This window comes from Molossus molossus, unplaced genomic scaffold, assembly GCF_014108415.1.
Source record: "Molossus molossus isolate mMolMol1 unplaced genomic scaffold, mMolMol1.p scaffold_m16_p_1, whole genome shotgun sequence".
Lineage (NCBI taxonomy): Eukaryota > Metazoa > Chordata > Mammalia > Chiroptera > Molossidae > Molossus > Molossus molossus.
Window position 1 is genome coordinate 129,594,130 of NW_023425344.1, and position 17,724 is coordinate 129,611,853.

Here is a 17,724-nt window from a genome sequence, read left to right on the forward strand (position 1 = left end):
TTTGCATATGAAAAAGAGAGCCCATAATACCGTGCTTTAAACAAATTGGTGGTTTTCTTTTTACTTTTTCTTTTCTCATTTGACAAAGGGGTCTGGATGGAATGGAGGCTTCCACAGAACCTAGCTTTCCTCCTTCTATTCAGCTACCCTTCTCCCGGACATGCCGTGGTTGATGCAATAGAGATCCAGACTCCACCCAGGTGTGGTGACTACTCTCCAAGCAGGAAGAAGTAGGAAGGTGTGGGGCTGAAGACACTGCCCTTGTCAGTCACCTTCCAGGAAGCTCTACCAAATGGCTTCGGCTTAAGTCTCACTGGTTAAAACCTTGTACATAGTTAACATAGTTTGGGGTGGCAAACTCAAAGTAAAATTAGATGTTATCAATAAGAAAGAAATGGAGGATGGATATTTGTTAGTCAGCGAACACTCCTGTCCACACGACTGGTCAGAAACTTCTACGAATGACTTTTTTGAAAACGTCACTGTGTTTGCAATGGATAAATGCAATCTACAGCATCCCCTAATGGGTGATGGGTTCTGAAATAAACACTCTTATAATCTCTGCTGAAGACATAATATTAAAACATTTTGCAAAAATAAATAAATAAATAAGTCTAGTGAGACACTGCTTTAAAATATGTTTACCAAAAAAATCATAACTTTACTGTTCTTAAGAGAAAAAATATGGGGGAAACCGTGAAGGGTAAAATTAAAAGGATTTCTCTAAGACACACAAATAACCAAAGAAATTTAGGAATAGAGTGTACATGAATTCAATAGGACCTACAAATAGAAATTTGGCCATTTTCAAATTGTAACTGTTCATAATCATTAGGATTATGAGCTTTGATTTGAGCTAAGAATAATTATTTTAACTACCTGAATGGAACTAACAGCTACAGGTCCACAATCTCTTATCCACAATTATATACTCCTAAAATCTTTGAAAACTGAAAGCTTTTTCACAAGTTGTAGTATCTGTTTGGTGACAAAAGCCAAGGCTACTTATAGTCTATTTTTACCTCATTAAGTGTGATTATATTTTACTATAAAAATATTATTGTATTTGATTATGGGGTGCTGCATAATATTACTACTATAAAATTATTAGATTTAAGATGATCAGATTTCTTGCATTCCATAAATTCCCCCTTGTTCTCCTTTTCAGCCTACCACAACACAGCAATTAAGTAGTCACTGACTTTAACAGGGAAAACACTGAAGATTACTCACAATGACTGTACTGAGAATTGCATTTCACTATGAGGAAGGGACTTCATCAATGCTGCTTTTGTCTCATGTAAAAAATAAATAAAATTTAGATGGAATGGAGTCTCCACAGAAACTAGCTTCTAAATTCCAAAAACATATCTTCTTTACCTCACAGTTCTGAGAGATAAAGATTTTTAAAAACTGTACTACCTAACTGGTTCACAATTTGATTTTTTTAGAGATTCCTATTACTACCAAAGCTCACTCAAGGGATTACACACCACTGACTTGGCCTATTTTTAAAATATTTCTAAGTCTTGAAATCTAAGAGATTGAATACATTACTTCTGCCCATGTGTACACAGGATTTCGGTTTACTAACAACCAGCTGGTATATTCAAAAAGAATAACTATTTTTATTCTAATTGGTTAAATTTTAGCTGTAATAATGCTTTATTTCATTTGTTTAATAAAAGTGTTAATTGGGTTTTATCTACTGATACAAAATGCAAGGTTTTTTAAATTTAAAACCAAATCGCCCTGGCCTGTGTATCTCAGTTGGTTGGAGTATCATCCTGTACACCAAGAGGTTGCAGGTTCAATCCCTGATAGAAGCACATGCAGGAGGCAACTGATCAATGTTTCTCTCTCATTTTGATGTTTCTCTCTCTATTTCCCGTTCTCTCTCTCTTAAATCAATAAAAGCATGTTCTGGGGGGCGGATACCAAAAATCAACACTGTTACAGAGAAGCAGAAAACTGAGGCAATAGATGCCTGAGTCCTTCCCTTTTATTTTTCTAGTCATATGTATGATATTAGATATTTGTTTCTTGTTCTTATTTATTTATGAATGGAGTCATAATCAATGGCTGTAACATGCAGATGAAATGTGGATTTAAAAATATATAATATCAAAACACTGTGATAGAGCTATGTCAATTCAAAATTAACTTCTCTGGATCTTATCATCACTAAAACCTCCAAAATCTCAAATTCCAATAAAAGTATATAGTGAAAACCGCCCCTAGAAATTTTTTTCTAGTGGAAGAAAAACAATTTAAAAATGTTTGAAGATTTTCAGTCTACTCTCTTCATTAGATAACTTCTTAAAAATGTTTTCCTGATTTTAATCAAATAAATGTGATTGAAATTTATTTTCTTAAGGTCACTATTAGTGAGACAACAAATAAAATAAAAATATAGATATTTTCCTTACCATGGTTGTTCATTAAGTACATCTGAATCTGAGTCTTTTGTTGTCTATTTCAGTTGACAGTAGAGGCAGAGCTCAGAGAAGGAATCTCGCTCAGGTTCTAGTTACATTGGCCTAGGACCCATGTCTGTAGGTGACCTGCCTGACAAATGTTCAAGGTTTCTCTGAATACATAGTGAGCTCTACCTCCTGATTTACCATGGATGGTCCCTATTTATTCCAGTTGTCCTATAGTTAGTAATATGCCCCTTTCACTCTCAAAATGTCTTGGTTTAGACAATAAATTATATACTCATCCTAGCTATAGTTCTCTAAGAATGTTACCTATTAAATGCCAGGCAAAGATAGAAATAAACTTTGTGTGTGTGTGTGTGTGTGTGTGTGTGTGTGTATGGGGAGAAGGGGTTCTAAAGAATGTAACAATTTCCCACCCCTTCATTCATTTCCTTTAAACCCTGTTCTATCCTTAGCTCATTAGAAATTTAGTTAGTAAAGAATTTTATACTGAATATGTTCAATTAAAACATATACTATGGTACTGGCTGGTTTGGCTCATAATTTAGAGCATCAGCCCACAGACCAAGGGGTGGCAGGTTGGATTCCAGTCACAGGCACATACCTGGGTTGAAGGTTTGATTCCTGGCCTTGGTCGGGGATTGTGTGGGAAGCAGCCAGTCAATGTGCCTCTCTCTCATGGATGCCCCCCCACTCCCTCCTTTCCACTCTGTCTAAAAATTAATGGAAGAGTATCCTTGGGTGAGGACAAGCAAACAAAAAATATATATATATACCTACATATACTATGCAGTATTTGAAACAGTTCAGTATTTGCTGACTTTTGTGACTTTACCATTTTCATAATGTAGCATTCATTTAACATTATATTTTTAAGTTTTCGACTTCATTTTTATTTAAAAGCCAGGTTGCAACCACCAAGTACCTGACTCAGCTCACAACTAGAAACAGAGCATCAAATTTCCCAGCCCACTTAATTTGAAAGCCTGCCAAGATAGGTGAAAGACCTTATAAATATGTAAAGCAGAAAGTTCAAATTACAGTCAAGCAAATATCTAGTGATTGATGTTCTTTTCAAAACAATTAAAAAAAAAAAAACTAGTAAAAAGCAGCAAATTCTAAGAACTCCTTATCAAACGTTTCACCAGAGTTCAGACTGGACAATGTACTTTGACTACTGTATTTATTTTGGATTTTTACCACTTCCTGGAGGCCAAGAAGAGGCACAGTGGGAGGATCCAAAAAAACTCAGAACCACAGCCATTTTGTTTGTAAGGAAGAGTGGTAGAATTCTGTCAGCCAGTAAAGGGCTTTGAGACAAAATTTTTAAGGAGAAAGAAAAAGTAGGACCACTGATTTTAACCATTGAAATTATTATTTTATTTTATTTTATTGCAGAAATAGTAGTTATAATAGCTTACATATTTTTTCAAGGAATTAAAACTCGGCGAGCTAAAGGAGTGAATTTCTGCAAGGATGACTGGCTTCTTTAAGTACGTTATAATGTCAAATCAAAAACGTTTTGATGGAAATAGTTTTCAAATGGTCATAGTTGTATCCAAATTATATAATGATGTTTGTGAAGTGATAAACAATTTGCTTTAAAAAAGCATTATATTCCGCAAAACACCCACATACAAGAAACAACAGTGTTCCTTGAGATGTTAAAAAGGCATTTTTTCTGAGCTAACAAGCAGTTGTGGGTACTATTGTTTTGCAGTGTCAGTTAATAGGAAGCTTAGACTTTTGTGATTCGGCTGGCTGTGCTTTTAAAAGCCCTGTGTAAAATGGCACACACACTGCATTTCTTTCCGAGCTGCAGGAGGCGGGGGCACGGGGGATAGTGCAGACTGTAGGGACACTGCCCTCCCAACCAATCAGAGCGCGCCTGCTTGCCATCGCAAAGTTGTTAACCCCCGAGTCTTCTGGCTGCCGCTGCCTCCTCTGCTTTTAATCTTCAGTGGATATTTTTCCGATTTTTCCTAAATGCCTACAGATCTTGGAAGAAGCCACCCCATTCAGCCACCGATCATGGAAGAAAGTACTACTTTTCATTTACCAAAAATCTTAAAGATGTTTCAAGCTCCATATGCTGCCTGGAGGCTGTTTCTAGGGACACAAGTATCCAGCCTATATTGTTACAATTGTTTTTCAAGACCAGGCTTCTTCTTTGCCTACACTAATGGTAAGTTTGTAATTTTAAATATTTATATCATTAAATCTTTGTATGAGCCACCAGGTAAAAAGGATTTTCATTGTGTTTCTTCCAACAAAACCAATCTTTGTATTTTTCTTTAGCTTTGATCTACAGTCCACCTAATCTTGTCTGGTTATTTTTTATCAAAAGAAAAAATAGTTTTTTTCATTATTAACACGGTAAATTATACTTTAATTACTGTGAACTATGGAGGAACTCAGCTATTTCAAGATGGACTTATTTTGTGCCAGCTATGTTGGTAATGCCAAATATGTGCATATCCTCTTTATAAAAATTATGCTATTACCTCATTTGTCCAGGACTAAATTATCAGCAGGCAAACTATGGATGTAGTTTGTTTTTTTGTATTTTTAAAGGCCTATTGTGGTTTTCTTGATGGATTACTTGGATATAAACTACAGAAAAGCTGCCTTGGTATAATGAAGGTGGAGATTGACATAATCGGGTTTATATTAAGTTATGGCTGTTACTAAATAGTGGATCTTTTATTTGCTGATCAGATCTAAACTTGTATTCCAAGATATTAACTATTTGAAGCTCTTCATTAGATAATCTTTGCAGATCTATTTTGTTTTTCTTAAAAAAGATACCTTTGAGAGACATTTTGTAATTTTGGGCATTTTTCTAATTTTTTTTTCTTTTTGAACACGGTGGGAGATCTTTTTTGTTTTGCATTGATCTGTGTTGGTGGCGCTGTAGTGCTCCTCACCAATTTGTCAGTTTCACTAAAAGAAAAAAGGAAAAGAAGAGGTGGGGCAAAATTTGATCTATTATCTTATCCCTTTATTTCCTTATAGAAAGTTCAATTTGGTCAGAAGAAATTATTCAGTTGTATGACATAAATGTTTTCTGTGAACTATGAACTGTGAACTGTGAGTGAGAGCAGACATGTCCTCACAACCAGTCCAGGGAGCATCAGGGACAAACATACAGTTTTCAGTTGTGTTTCACCTGATATGATTATCTCAGAATTCTTCCATAATAAAGCTGCTAATTTACCCTCCCTTGCCTCAGTAACAGTTTGCATTTTCTTTATATTACAATATCATACATGTTAATGTCTTTTCAATTTAAAAAAATGTTTGAGTTTGAGTTCACTGAACATTGTAAAAGTTGAATTTTATTTTGAACCTAGAGGTTTCTAAGATATCCATCCTAAGGTTTTCCAGGGAATTTTCTAGCAATTTGACATATAATAATGCCTACATTATTGTCTGTTTTATTTTGAAATGATACTTCACTTGAATTTATGTATATCTTATTTTTTAAAAGGCTAATTTTTAAAGAATATATATACAACTGCCTTTAACTTTTAAAATATTGATATCACATATCTAAATGCAGGGTAAATCTTTTCCATTTTTGTCCTTATTGAGAGTTATCTGGTTAGAGAATATTTAGGCCCAAAGCCTCACAACAGAAAAGTGTATTACGATATGATATAGGTTTTACTAGCCTCTGTGAACATTTTAGTTGTTTATGAAGAGAGTATGTTCTTCGTTCAAAAAGAAAGTGGGAGGAATAAGTAGTTATACCTAAAAATATATTATTTTGCCAAATAAAATTAAAATAACTGAAATACTATCCTAGACCACTTTTTTCATACAATTGAATAGATTATTTATTGAGAAAGTAAAAATTTCTGAGTTATTATTGCGTTTTTATTCACTTTGACATATCTCAGTGCTCATTTCACTAGTCATTTAAAATTCTAAAGTAAAAGAATGTGTGAAAATGATTAAAAATGTAATTTCTGATATTTGTGTCCCCATAATTTATCTGTTTAAGGTCCTTTCCTTGAACTTCAAAAATAATCATGTATTATGCCTATATTTTGTTTATGCTATGCTATAAAAATTTGAAAATGTTCACTGTAACATTTTATCTCTTTGTAAAATTGAAATGTTCCCATCAAGACTAGTTATAACATTACAGATTATTTATGGAATGAAATACTGCAGGTATAAATTTATTATCTAACCCTATGGTTATGATGGAGAGTTTAGTTCTCTAAAGTTGATCTACTGAAAACAATATACTTACCAGTATTTTCATTGCTAAAATATTCTTTTATTCAGCTGGTGATATTTTAAATTTTGTGAAAATGTTTATGTAAGGTAGCCCCTCTTTTAAGAAACAAACTGATGCTATGAAGTCCATATGTAGCTATGCAATGCTCTTTGTTCTCCCACACCATTGACTATTACATCATTGATTATGAAGTAACCATTATAGTTAAATCTTCACTTTAAAAAAATCATCCATACATATTTATATTAAAGATACTCTTCTATGTGTGATTCTTAAATCACTATGTAAGTGAGGAGGTTTAAATCTATGAGGCAAAAACAATTCATTATTTTATATTATTCTCCATTTTTAAATCCACCTTATGCTTCACTTTAGCTATTCTTTGGATGTTGTCATTTTTTAATTGACAACATTTCTGTAGGCATTTAATTCATGAGTGTGGTGTGAAATGATTCGAATTATCATAATAAACTATGCTTTCATCATGAATAATCTTTAATTATTAAATGTAGCATATAGAGAACTCAGTATTTCATAGTAGTAGTTACTAGATTATGAACAAGGAATTATTTTTTTAAATTCAAAAATGTCATTTTAGTCAACAATTACATGCTTGTTTCTTTCTTGCATACCATTTTATCAGAGATTTTAGCAAGTAGTAAGATTGACTATATTAAAATATCATACCGTTTTTCACTTTGCCCATCCCTCTGATGGAGGGGAGGGGTCAATGAGTAGTGAAATGGCCAAAAAAACAGGTTGCAGGAAGAAGAAATAAATAATGCCAGAGACACAAAGAATCTGTAAATCAAATTCTAAACAATAAACCTCAGAAAAATGAACCTGAAATTATGGAGGTTGGTCAATAGCAAATAAACTGAGAATTTTACTTAGACCTAATGCAGTGAACCCATATAATTTTCTAATTTCTAATTTGTATTCATTAATATTGTTAAAGGTTAAGGAAAAATTCAGGTTAACCAAACCTATTAGAAAAAATGAGGTAACAAAGAGAAGAAACATTTATAGAAATATTAAGATGACCTAACATAAAATTCTGAAAATATTAGCCAAGACCAAGCTAATATACTTTGGAAGAAACTCTTTTAGAAGAATGAAAAATAACAAAAAATTTTGCCCTTTGAAACCAAGTTTAATACAGATCTGAAATTCTATGTTCCTAACTCTACCCACTTCTTGTATATATTTTACTATACAGATTCATTCATTACTCTCCTCACCATGATTTTGCCAAGGAAGAGAAGGGGGAAATTATAGAAAAAAATGGGTGTTTGTGTTATGACTTTATTTTTTTCTTTCCAAAAATATTCTCAAATGGAGAATCTAAAGGGAAAGTAAAGCAAAATGATGGTTTCTTTATGAAAAAGATGAAAAGGGTATATTTTGTACCTTTATTTTTATTGGGGGTTGGTTTATTTTTATTTGGGGGTTGGTTTGTTCTAGACTTTCCTCCTGTTATGTGCTAGTATGCAAAGATGTTATGCTACAATATTAAGCAAAAGAGAAGAGGATCCCTTATGGAGTTTACAGTCCATTGTGGTTCAGAGTTCTAAGGACACTTTAAATCTAAGTTCTTAGATGTGAGATGTTTCCATTTGGGAATAAAGGCCAAACAAAATCTCTAAAGTAAATTTTTAAAACTTAAATCTGTTTAAATAGGATTTAACAAATCTCCTCCTATTGAAGAATCATTATTTGGGTTTCAGATATTCACACATTGAGGGGAAAATAGCCCTCAGATTCTAGATATGGTCCAAATAAATGCTACATAAATAGATGGTTACCCAATGCAAATTCCTACTGCAAAGTGAGAAATAAAACATCAACTTATTTGCTTGAGAAGAGAGACAAAGAGGATCGCTCTGGTAGTAAGAATTTGGGGTATATCCTTGTGAGGTCCATGTAATGAAAACGTTTTTGTAAATGTGGTAGAGCCTCATTTGGAACATTTTGCTTACATGTCATGAAATAAATGTCAATGTAAATATAGTTGTAAAATGAAGCAGGAAAATACAATTACAGTATTAAAGGATTATATCAGAATTAAAATACTGATTTTCATTTTGAAATCTGCAATACTTTCAATGATATATAACAGAAATTTTATAAATAAAAACAAATACTTAATTTATGAAGATAATATAATTACATGTTTAACTTGATTAAGCACATCAGATATGGAGCAGGAAAGTACATACAGATCAATTGGAGGAGAAGACACTAGAAATTAGAATTCTCTTTATGTGATTTAAGATACCTGAAGAGGTCCTGGCCGATATGGCTCAGCAGTTAGAGTACCAGCCCTTGGACCAAAGGGTTGAGGGTTCGAGTCCTGGTCAAGGGCATGTATCTGGGTTGCAGATTCGATCCCCAGCCCCAGCTGGGGTCATGTGGGAGGCAACCAATTGATGTGTCTCACTCACATCAATGTTTCTCTCTATCTCCTTCCCTCCCTTCTATTCTAATTAAAAGTCAATGGAAAAATATCTTTGGGTGAGGATTAACAACAACAAAAACTTTATAAAATATATGTAGATATCTCAACAATAAAGTCACCAAATCATTTTATCATAAAGCCAGTTAATCCGTACTAGCTAGATGTATTATGTCGTTTAGTTTGCTTTCATGCTAACATAGAGTAAAACTGATAGTGGTGTAAAAAAATAAGGACATTGATTATTTCAACTAAATTAGTAATCAAGAAACAAGGCAATTCTAGTTTTAGTTTAGTAGCTCAACAGAGTTATCAAGTTCCTTGGTAGGTTTCATTCTTTCTTTCTTTCTTTTTTTTATTTATGAATTTTTATTTATTTTTTTGTTACAGATATTTTACCTTTTTACCCCATTGGCACCCTCCACCCTGTCCCCGGCTTAGTTGTCCATGTCCATTGGTCATGCATACATGCATATAAGTTCTGTGGTTTATCTCTTCCCACCCCCTCACCCCCCATCCCCTCTTCTGAGGGATGTCAGTCTGTGCCCTACTTCCATGTGTCTGGGTCTACTGTATTCCTCAGACTGTTATGTTCATTATATTCCGTATATAAGTGAGATCATGTGGTATTTGTCTTTTTCTGCTTGGCTTCTTTCACTTAGGATAATACTTTCCAGGTCCCTCCATGTAGTCTCAAAGGATAAGAGATCTTTCTTTCTTACCGCTGCATAGTACTCCATTGTGTATATGTACCACAGCTTTTTTATCCATTTGTCTACTGGTGGACACTTGGGCTGTTTCCAGATCTTAGCTATTGTAAATAGTGCTGCTATGAACATGGGGGTACATATATTCTTCCTGATTGGTGTTTCAGGCTTCTTAGGGTATATTCCCAGCAGTGGGATCACTGGGTCAAATGGAAGTTCAATTTTTAATTTTTTGAGGTAGCACCATATTGTTTTCCAAGGTTTCATTCTTTTACACTGACATGATGTCAGTGATGTCTCCTCACAGTGACATGGCTGCTGCAGCTCCAAGCACCATATCCTGATATTACAATTTCTAAAAGGAGGAGAGTTTCTGTTATGCATCATTTTATAAGTGAAGGAATTCTATCCAAGGGCCAAAGCACACTGCTTTTTACAACCAGTTTGTAGGACATGGCAATACCTAAACCATTCACTGACAGGGAAGTTGAAATTACAGTGATTGGTTTGGCTAGGGAAGAGCTTTTGAAAGGGTAAACACCTGCTGAGTATCCAGTGCTGAATATGATTAGTTCTTATTTTCTTTGTATAAACTTTAACTGCTTTGTATAAACATTCTTGAGTGATAAAACATGAATATCTGTTCATAGAGACTGGACTGGTCACAGATGAGCTAATTTAACAAAAAAACAAAACAAAACTAGCCCTGGCTGGATTTGCTCAGTGGTTAGAACATCGGCCCATGGACCCAAGGGTCTCAGGTTCTATTTCCAGTCAAGGGCATGTACCTGGGTTGCACGTTCAATCCCTGGCCCCAGTTGGGATCCTGTGGGAAGCAACCAGTCAGTGTCTCTCTCTCACATCAATGTTTCTCTCTCCCTTCAACGTTATCCAAAAATCAATGGAAAAATATCCTTGGGTGGCTATTAAGTGAGAAAAAAACACACTAAAAACAAACATTTAATTAGAGCTTACTTTGTTGTATATATTTGATTGTGTGTATGTTGAATTTGCTAATGGAACACTTGTACTGCATCTCATCTTTTCAGAAATATCTTATGAAATTCTTTCAGAAGTTGAATTTTTATAGACAAAATAAAGATCAAAGACAAGAAATTCTGGGAAGCTTTGTTGAAGTGGGTAAATTCATGATTCATAACACTAGGTCCAAATATTGGCTTTTGCCTCACAATGTAAAAAAATGTTTTGATCCTTACCAACTTAGGAATGTTATTGCCTCTGGGATATTTTGGGGGCATTCATCACACTCTACATCAGTGGATCTCAAACTTTGGCATGCACTAAAATCACCTAAAACATATTGCTGGGCCTTACAACTAGGGTTTCTGGTTCAGCTGGTCTGTAGTAGAGCCTAAGAAGTTGCATTTTCAGCAAATTCCCAGATAATGGTGATGATGCTGGTCCAGGGAACACTCTTTGAGACACTGCTCTGGAGAACCAGATGGTATCATGATAAATGTTGGCTTTGCAATATGCCAAACTTTAAGGGGTGTCATTTAACATTTGGCAAGTATATGAACAAATATATATTGCAATATTAAATAGGGTGGTCATGATACCCTTATTGAAAACCTCTGGTACATTTACACAATGAATACTAGTCAGTGGTAAAAAAAAAAAAATGGAAATCCTACTCTTTGCAACTGGAGAGTATTATGCTAAGTGAAATAAGTCAGTCAGAGAAAGACAAGTACCACACATGATTTCACTGATATGTGGAATCTAATGAACAAAATAAACAAACAGAATAGAAACAGACTCACAGATACAGAGAACAGACTGCAGACTGACAACTGTCATAGGGAAGGAGGGTTGGGGGACTGGGTGAAAAAGGTGATAGGATTAAACAACAAAAACACATAGAGATAACAATATGGTGATTACCATAGGGAAAGGGGGTTGGGGGAAGGTAGAAGAGGCTAAAGAGGGGATAAATGGTGGTAAAAAAGAGACTTGACTTGGGGTACTGAACCCATAGTACAATATACAGATCATGTATTATAGAATTGTACATCTGAAACCTACATAATTTTATTAACCAATGTCACCCCAATACATTCAATAAAAAGGAGAGAAAGAGAAAGAAACAAACAATAAAAGAAAAGAAAAGAGAAAAATTCAGCAGTGGCTTGAAGGATTCTTCTTATACCTCAGAATAGATATCATATTTGAGACTTATTTGCCCACAATTCATATATGTATATATTTTAACATTTCTTTAAAAAATAGCAATCCATAGTTTTAAAATTACTTTCAAAAGGAGTTAAAAATAGAATTTAGTTGTGCTCAATAGCAAGTTATATCTGAAAAAGATGTCTGCATCTGTGGCATTTTGCTGGATTTTCTCAGTATTTTATCCTACTAACCACTAATGTTCCACATTTATTAATAGGACATGGTTTCAATGAGACTGAGAAAGAGGCTGCCATGCCAATGACCTATATTGAGCTCTGAAACTCAGGCAACTGCTTCAATCCACTGGAAAGTCTCCATCCTCCAACTCAGAGGTCAGAAGCCCCAGTTTAAAAACATCATAATGTGCCAAAGAGTAAAAAGGACCTTTTCCAAGAATTTCATTGCTTCACTGCTCTGAGACTTAAGAAATTTGTTATTCTAAAGGCCTTTGCTCAGTTTTCATTAAAGTATAAAGTCCAAGAAACAAACTGCCAACACAAATGAGTAAAAAACAATCAGCAAATTCAATGTTCTTAACATTCCCAGAAGCCTGTCCTTTCATACTACTACTATCAAAGAAGCTAGTATAAGTTGTAAGTTTGGGCTGGTGTAGTCCAGTATCAAAAACAGTCATTCCACACCCATTTAATAGCAGACTCAAATAATTTTAAATGGCTTAAAACTACCAGAACTGTGCTGTCCAATATAGAAGCCACTGGACATATATGGTTATGTGAATTTAAATTTGAACTAATTAAAATTAAAAATTCAGTAGCTACACCTGGCTCTTGCTAGTTGGCTATCGTAGTGGAGAACAAATTTATGGAACATTTTTGTCTTAGTTTGTTCAGGCTGCTTAAACAGAATACCACAGACTGGGTGGCTTATAAACAACAGAAATTTATTTCTCACAGTTATGGAGGCTGGGAAGTCCAAAATCAAGGAGCTGGCATTTTGGGTGTCTGGTGAGGATCCACTTCCTGATTCATAGACTGCCATCTTCTCACTGTCTCTTCACATGGTGAAAGTGGAGAGAGCTCTCTGGGCTCTCTTTTGTAAAGGCACTAATCTCATTCATGAGGGTTTACTGTCCTGACCTAATCACCTCCCAAAGGTGCCACCTCCAAATACCATCACATTGGGAGTTAGGATTTCAAAGTATGAATTTAGGTGGGACATAAACATTTGGTCTATAGCAATTTCCATTACTGTAGGAAGTTCTGCTGGACAGCACTGGTGCTTCAGACTATGGTAGGTTCATACTCTTATACCAGTGGTTCTCAACTCTGCCTGTATGTTGGATCACCCAGAAACTTAAAAACAAATGCCTTGCCTGCATTCCATCCCCAGAGATTGTAGCTGGTCTAGGATGGGATCTGGGCATAAGCATTTTCATAAAGATATCCACAGTACTCTAATAGGCAACTGGAGTTTACAATTGCTAAGTTTCACTGTTGAAGTAACTCACTAAACCTAAAATCTGAGGTGTCAGTAGATTAGTATTGCTACTTCTCATCTCAACCTTTCAAAAGTTACAATTCATCTCCTAGGATGTGAGGAAGGTTCAAACCAAAATAAAGAATATCAGAACTGTTAGACCAAATTCTGTGTGGTGAAACATTAAGTTGACTGTTTTTTTTTTTTAATTAATTTATTTTTGTTACAGACGTTTCTCCTTTTTCCCCCCACTGACTCCACCTCCCTACCTCCCTGCCCTGTCCCCAGCTTTGTTGTCCGTTGGTCATGCATACATGTATATGAGTTCAGTGGTTTATCTCCCCCCACCCCACCCTTCTCCTGGGAATTGTCAGTCTGTACCTCACTTACACGTCTCTGGGACTGTCCCATTCCTCAGACTGTTATGTTCATTATATTCCACAAATAAGTGAGATCATATGATACTTGTCTTTCTCTGTTTGGCTTGTTTCACTTAGGATAATACTTTCCAGGTCCCTCCATGTCATCTCAAATGATAAGAGATCTTTCTTACAGCTGCACAGTACTCCATTGTGTATATGTACCACAGCTTTTTTATTCATTCGTCTACTGATGGACATTTGGGCTGTTTCCAGACTTCATGCTTAATGAATACCAATGTTAGCAGGAAGAAGATGGCGATAACCGCTCTTAAGTTATAAGTTACTTTATGTCCTCACGAGTTAGTCTTGTATATTGAAAAAGTTAAATTGCTTAAAAAATAATAATACAAAATTTATTAAAGTTACATATCCAAAGGTAGGTCTTATGTTTTTAAATTTAGTTTACACGTCCTAACCATATTTATAAATTTCAGAAATTTTAATTCTTTAAAATGTGGTCTCATTTTATAGCACTGCTTAATTAAATACCTCCCAGTGTTTTATACTACATTTATAAATTTACTGCATACAGTTGCCTCCTTTGGTACCTAGTAAGCATTGTCAAGAAGTTAAGAAAGTCATACATATCTGATAAATTTAACTTCTAAATATGATGATTCTTAAGGTTCCTTTAATGTTTCAACACTACATATAACTTAGTAGGAGTTCTACTTAAAAGTCTCATGGTCTTACCTCTTACTCCATTAGGTCAAGTGTTCTTAAACAGAACAATTATCTACACTAAAAAAATATTTCTGTGCTTATTCTAAATCTTTCTGAAGTTAAAAGATTCTTACCTACAAGGAAAACGGTTATGTCCTACCAAACAATTTTGAGTACTACCTTCCCAAGTAAATTTTTCATCTGCCTTTTCAGCTTATTGAGGTTTCTTGATGAGCAAAGGTTTTGGTTGGAATACAACTAGATCCTTATCTGAGACACTGATGTGACATGCTGAGCCAAAGCCTACATGGCTAAAGTATTGTCATATATTTCCTTTTTCAAACCAAGTTAGAATCTTTGGGCCCCACACAAGTGGCTACTGCAGTTGACAAATATTTGTATTTTTTATTTCTTAATCTTCTAGAATATAAGATTTAGAGACCTTTGAACTTGGCAGAATCCTACATTCCTTCACATTCTGTCTTGTAAGACAATCAACTTTTTTTTTTAATCCTCACCAAGGATATATTTATTGATTTTTTGAGAGGGGGAGAGAGAGAGAGAGAGAGAGGGAGGGAGGGAGAGAAAGAGAGGCATTGATATGAGAAACACCATCAGTTGCCTCTTGTACGTGCCCCAAACAGGGATCGGGATCAAACCTGCAACCTAGGTATGTGCCTTGACTGGGAATCAAATCTGCAGCCTTTTTGGTGTATGGGATGATGCTCCATCCAACTGAGCCACCCAGCTGGTGCAAGACAATCAACTCTTGCAAATGTTAACAGATATTCAACACTGAAGCTCTCTCATGGCTTTGTCTATGTGGTCACAATTTCCAAGCTTACTCTACAGACAAGGTTTTTTGTTAAAATTTCAGAATAACTAACTAGAAGCCTCTCCATGCACATTTCTATTAAAGATATGAGAATACTTAAAGGGCACAACTTTGACTGATCTGTTTGTATTCCTAGCTCTGTCCTTCACTACATGTATAACCTGGGGCCAATTGCTTATCTGTCCAGACCCTCAGTTTCCTCTTCTATGAAGCAAGGTAATATTACCTACCTCACCTAACTGTTGTGAGATCACACTAAGTTAATGCATTAAAAGCACCTAGAATATGCCTGGCGTGTTGTCAGCACTCAATATAAGGAAGCTTAAGTTCATTTTTGCACAGACATCTCTGATTTCAGGGATCAAAATAGGCCTTACACAGTGTAATGGAATTAAAAAGATCACCCTATGCAGGTGTATCAATACTGTAGTATTAGAGTATTAGAGAGTCTTCCATTATCCTCTCCAGGTACTCTAAAGTCAACAAGTTAAATAGCTTTTCCAAGACTTAAAGTTCCTTTGTTATCTGCTCATTATTTGTTAAATATTTAGTGAGCTTCTACTACATTGAAAAAACAACATTGTGCTGAGCCTTTGAGGATTAAAGAGAGAACAGGAGAGAAGCATTTGGGAATTGGGGTAAAGTTCATGGAGAAGGTAATTTTGACCAGAGCCTTGAAAGACAGGAAGGCTTTCAACATGTAAAAACTGAGAGGATATTCCAAGTAAAGAAAACAGTGTAAGCATAGGCAAGAAAGAGAGAAAATGCATGGCATCTGGGAATATGAGCTAAAAGTTCAGTGTGGGTAAGAGAAAGATGAAACTTGTGGGTTTAGAGCATGAGAAAGATAGACCCATTATGGTGTCTTGGAACCAGCACAGTGACTGAATCTAGATGTCAGTCATTACCCATGGAACACCAGTTCAAATACTAGTAACTGGCAAGAAAATGCTGATGGGAGAAACAGGAAGGAATTATGTTTTTCTTATATTAACCTGCTTATCCTTTTGCCTGGTAGGGGAAAACAATGGTCTGGATCTCTGGCCTAATAAGTTTTGATGGGCATAGTAAAGGGAAAACAAAAAAGGTTGAAAATTGGGGACAATTTTCAGTGAAGACACTGGGCAGCAGGAAGGCACCTAAAAGTTAAAAGAATGCACATTTTGATTTGCTTCTGTAATATTTCTTGTCAATTATGAGTTTATATCTATAAGGCTACCTATATTAATAAGAACTTAGTATTCTTTTTTCCCCAAAATGAATAACAATTAAAAAAAGAAAGAACATGTATTTTAAAAAGAGAAAAGAAAAATAACCAGCTGACTAATGACAGAATGACGTTGCTATTTGAGAGTACAGAAACAGTTGTCTAGGTATTACTTATTTTTAAATGAGTAGAAACTCAGAGTTTATATAAATTTGAAAAATGTATAAATTCTGATTGGAAAACACACGTTTACATGACTCTTTAAGGTGTTGTATTTTTTAAAGTATACTTGTTCAGCCTGGCCGGTGTGGCCCGGTGTGGCTCAGTAGATTGAACATTGTCCCATGAACGAGAGGTCCCAGTTCAATTCCCAATCAGGGCGGTTGTAGGCTTGATCCCCAGTGGGGATCGTGCAGGAGGCAGCCAATCGATGTTTCTCTCTCACATCAATGTTTCTCTCTCTCTTTCCTGTCCTCTCTCTCTCTAAAAAAAAAAAATTAAATCGTATTATAAATAACTAAAGTATGCTTGTTCCCACTCCACTATGTTAAGTGAACTAGTAAAAAAAAAAAAGTATGAAACCCAGCCAGTGTGGCTTAGTGGTTGAGCACTGACTCATGCACCAAGAAGTCACTGGCTCAATTCCCAGTCGGGACACATGCTCAGGCTGTGGGCCTGATACCCAGTGGGGGCCATGCAGGAAGTGGCCAATCGATGCTCTCTCTCATTGATGTTTCTCTCTCTCTCTCCCTTCCTGTCTCTAACATCAATTAAAAAAAAATTATTTTTTGAAGTGTTAAAATTTGTTAAATAATGAATACAAATTTTAACATGCATCCTATTTTACATACCAAACATGGAATTTGACATTGTTTTTATGATTATAAAATTTTGGGACTTTTATTTTAAAAAATTGTTTTTCTTTATTGATTTTAGAGAGAGGAAGGGAGAGGGAGAGGGAGAGAGAGAGAAACATCAATGAAAGAGAAGGCTGTCTCCTACATGCCCCCCACTGGGGATTTGGCCCACAACCCCAGGCATGTACCCTGACCTGGAACTGAACTGGCAACCTCTTGGTGCATGGGTCAATGCTCAACCATTGAGCCATACTA

General features: G+C 35.2%; 1 protein-coding gene across 9 annotated transcripts in view; it reads left to right on the forward strand.

Moving 5' to 3' along the window:
* Nucleotides 1–4,345: 4,345 nt before the first annotated feature.
* EPC1 (enhancer of polycomb homolog 1) overlaps nt 4,346–17,724 on the forward strand; it is a 94,755-nt gene continuing 81,376 nt past the window's right edge. For 5 of the 9 annotated variants that reach the window (XM_036243547.1, XM_036243444.1, XM_036243412.1 and 2 more), the window contains exon 1: nt 4,346–4,626. In XM_036243547.1, coding sequence (XP_036099440.1) covers nt 4,624–4,626 — 3 coding nt within the window. In that variant the 5' untranslated portion in view covers nt 4,346–4,623. Of the gene's footprint in view, nt 4,627–12,265; nt 12,381–15,541; nt 15,622–17,724 lie in introns of all 9 variants that reach the window. The other 4 variants (XM_036243453.1, XM_036243510.1, XM_036243501.1 and 1 more) reach the window with 3 other exon arrangements.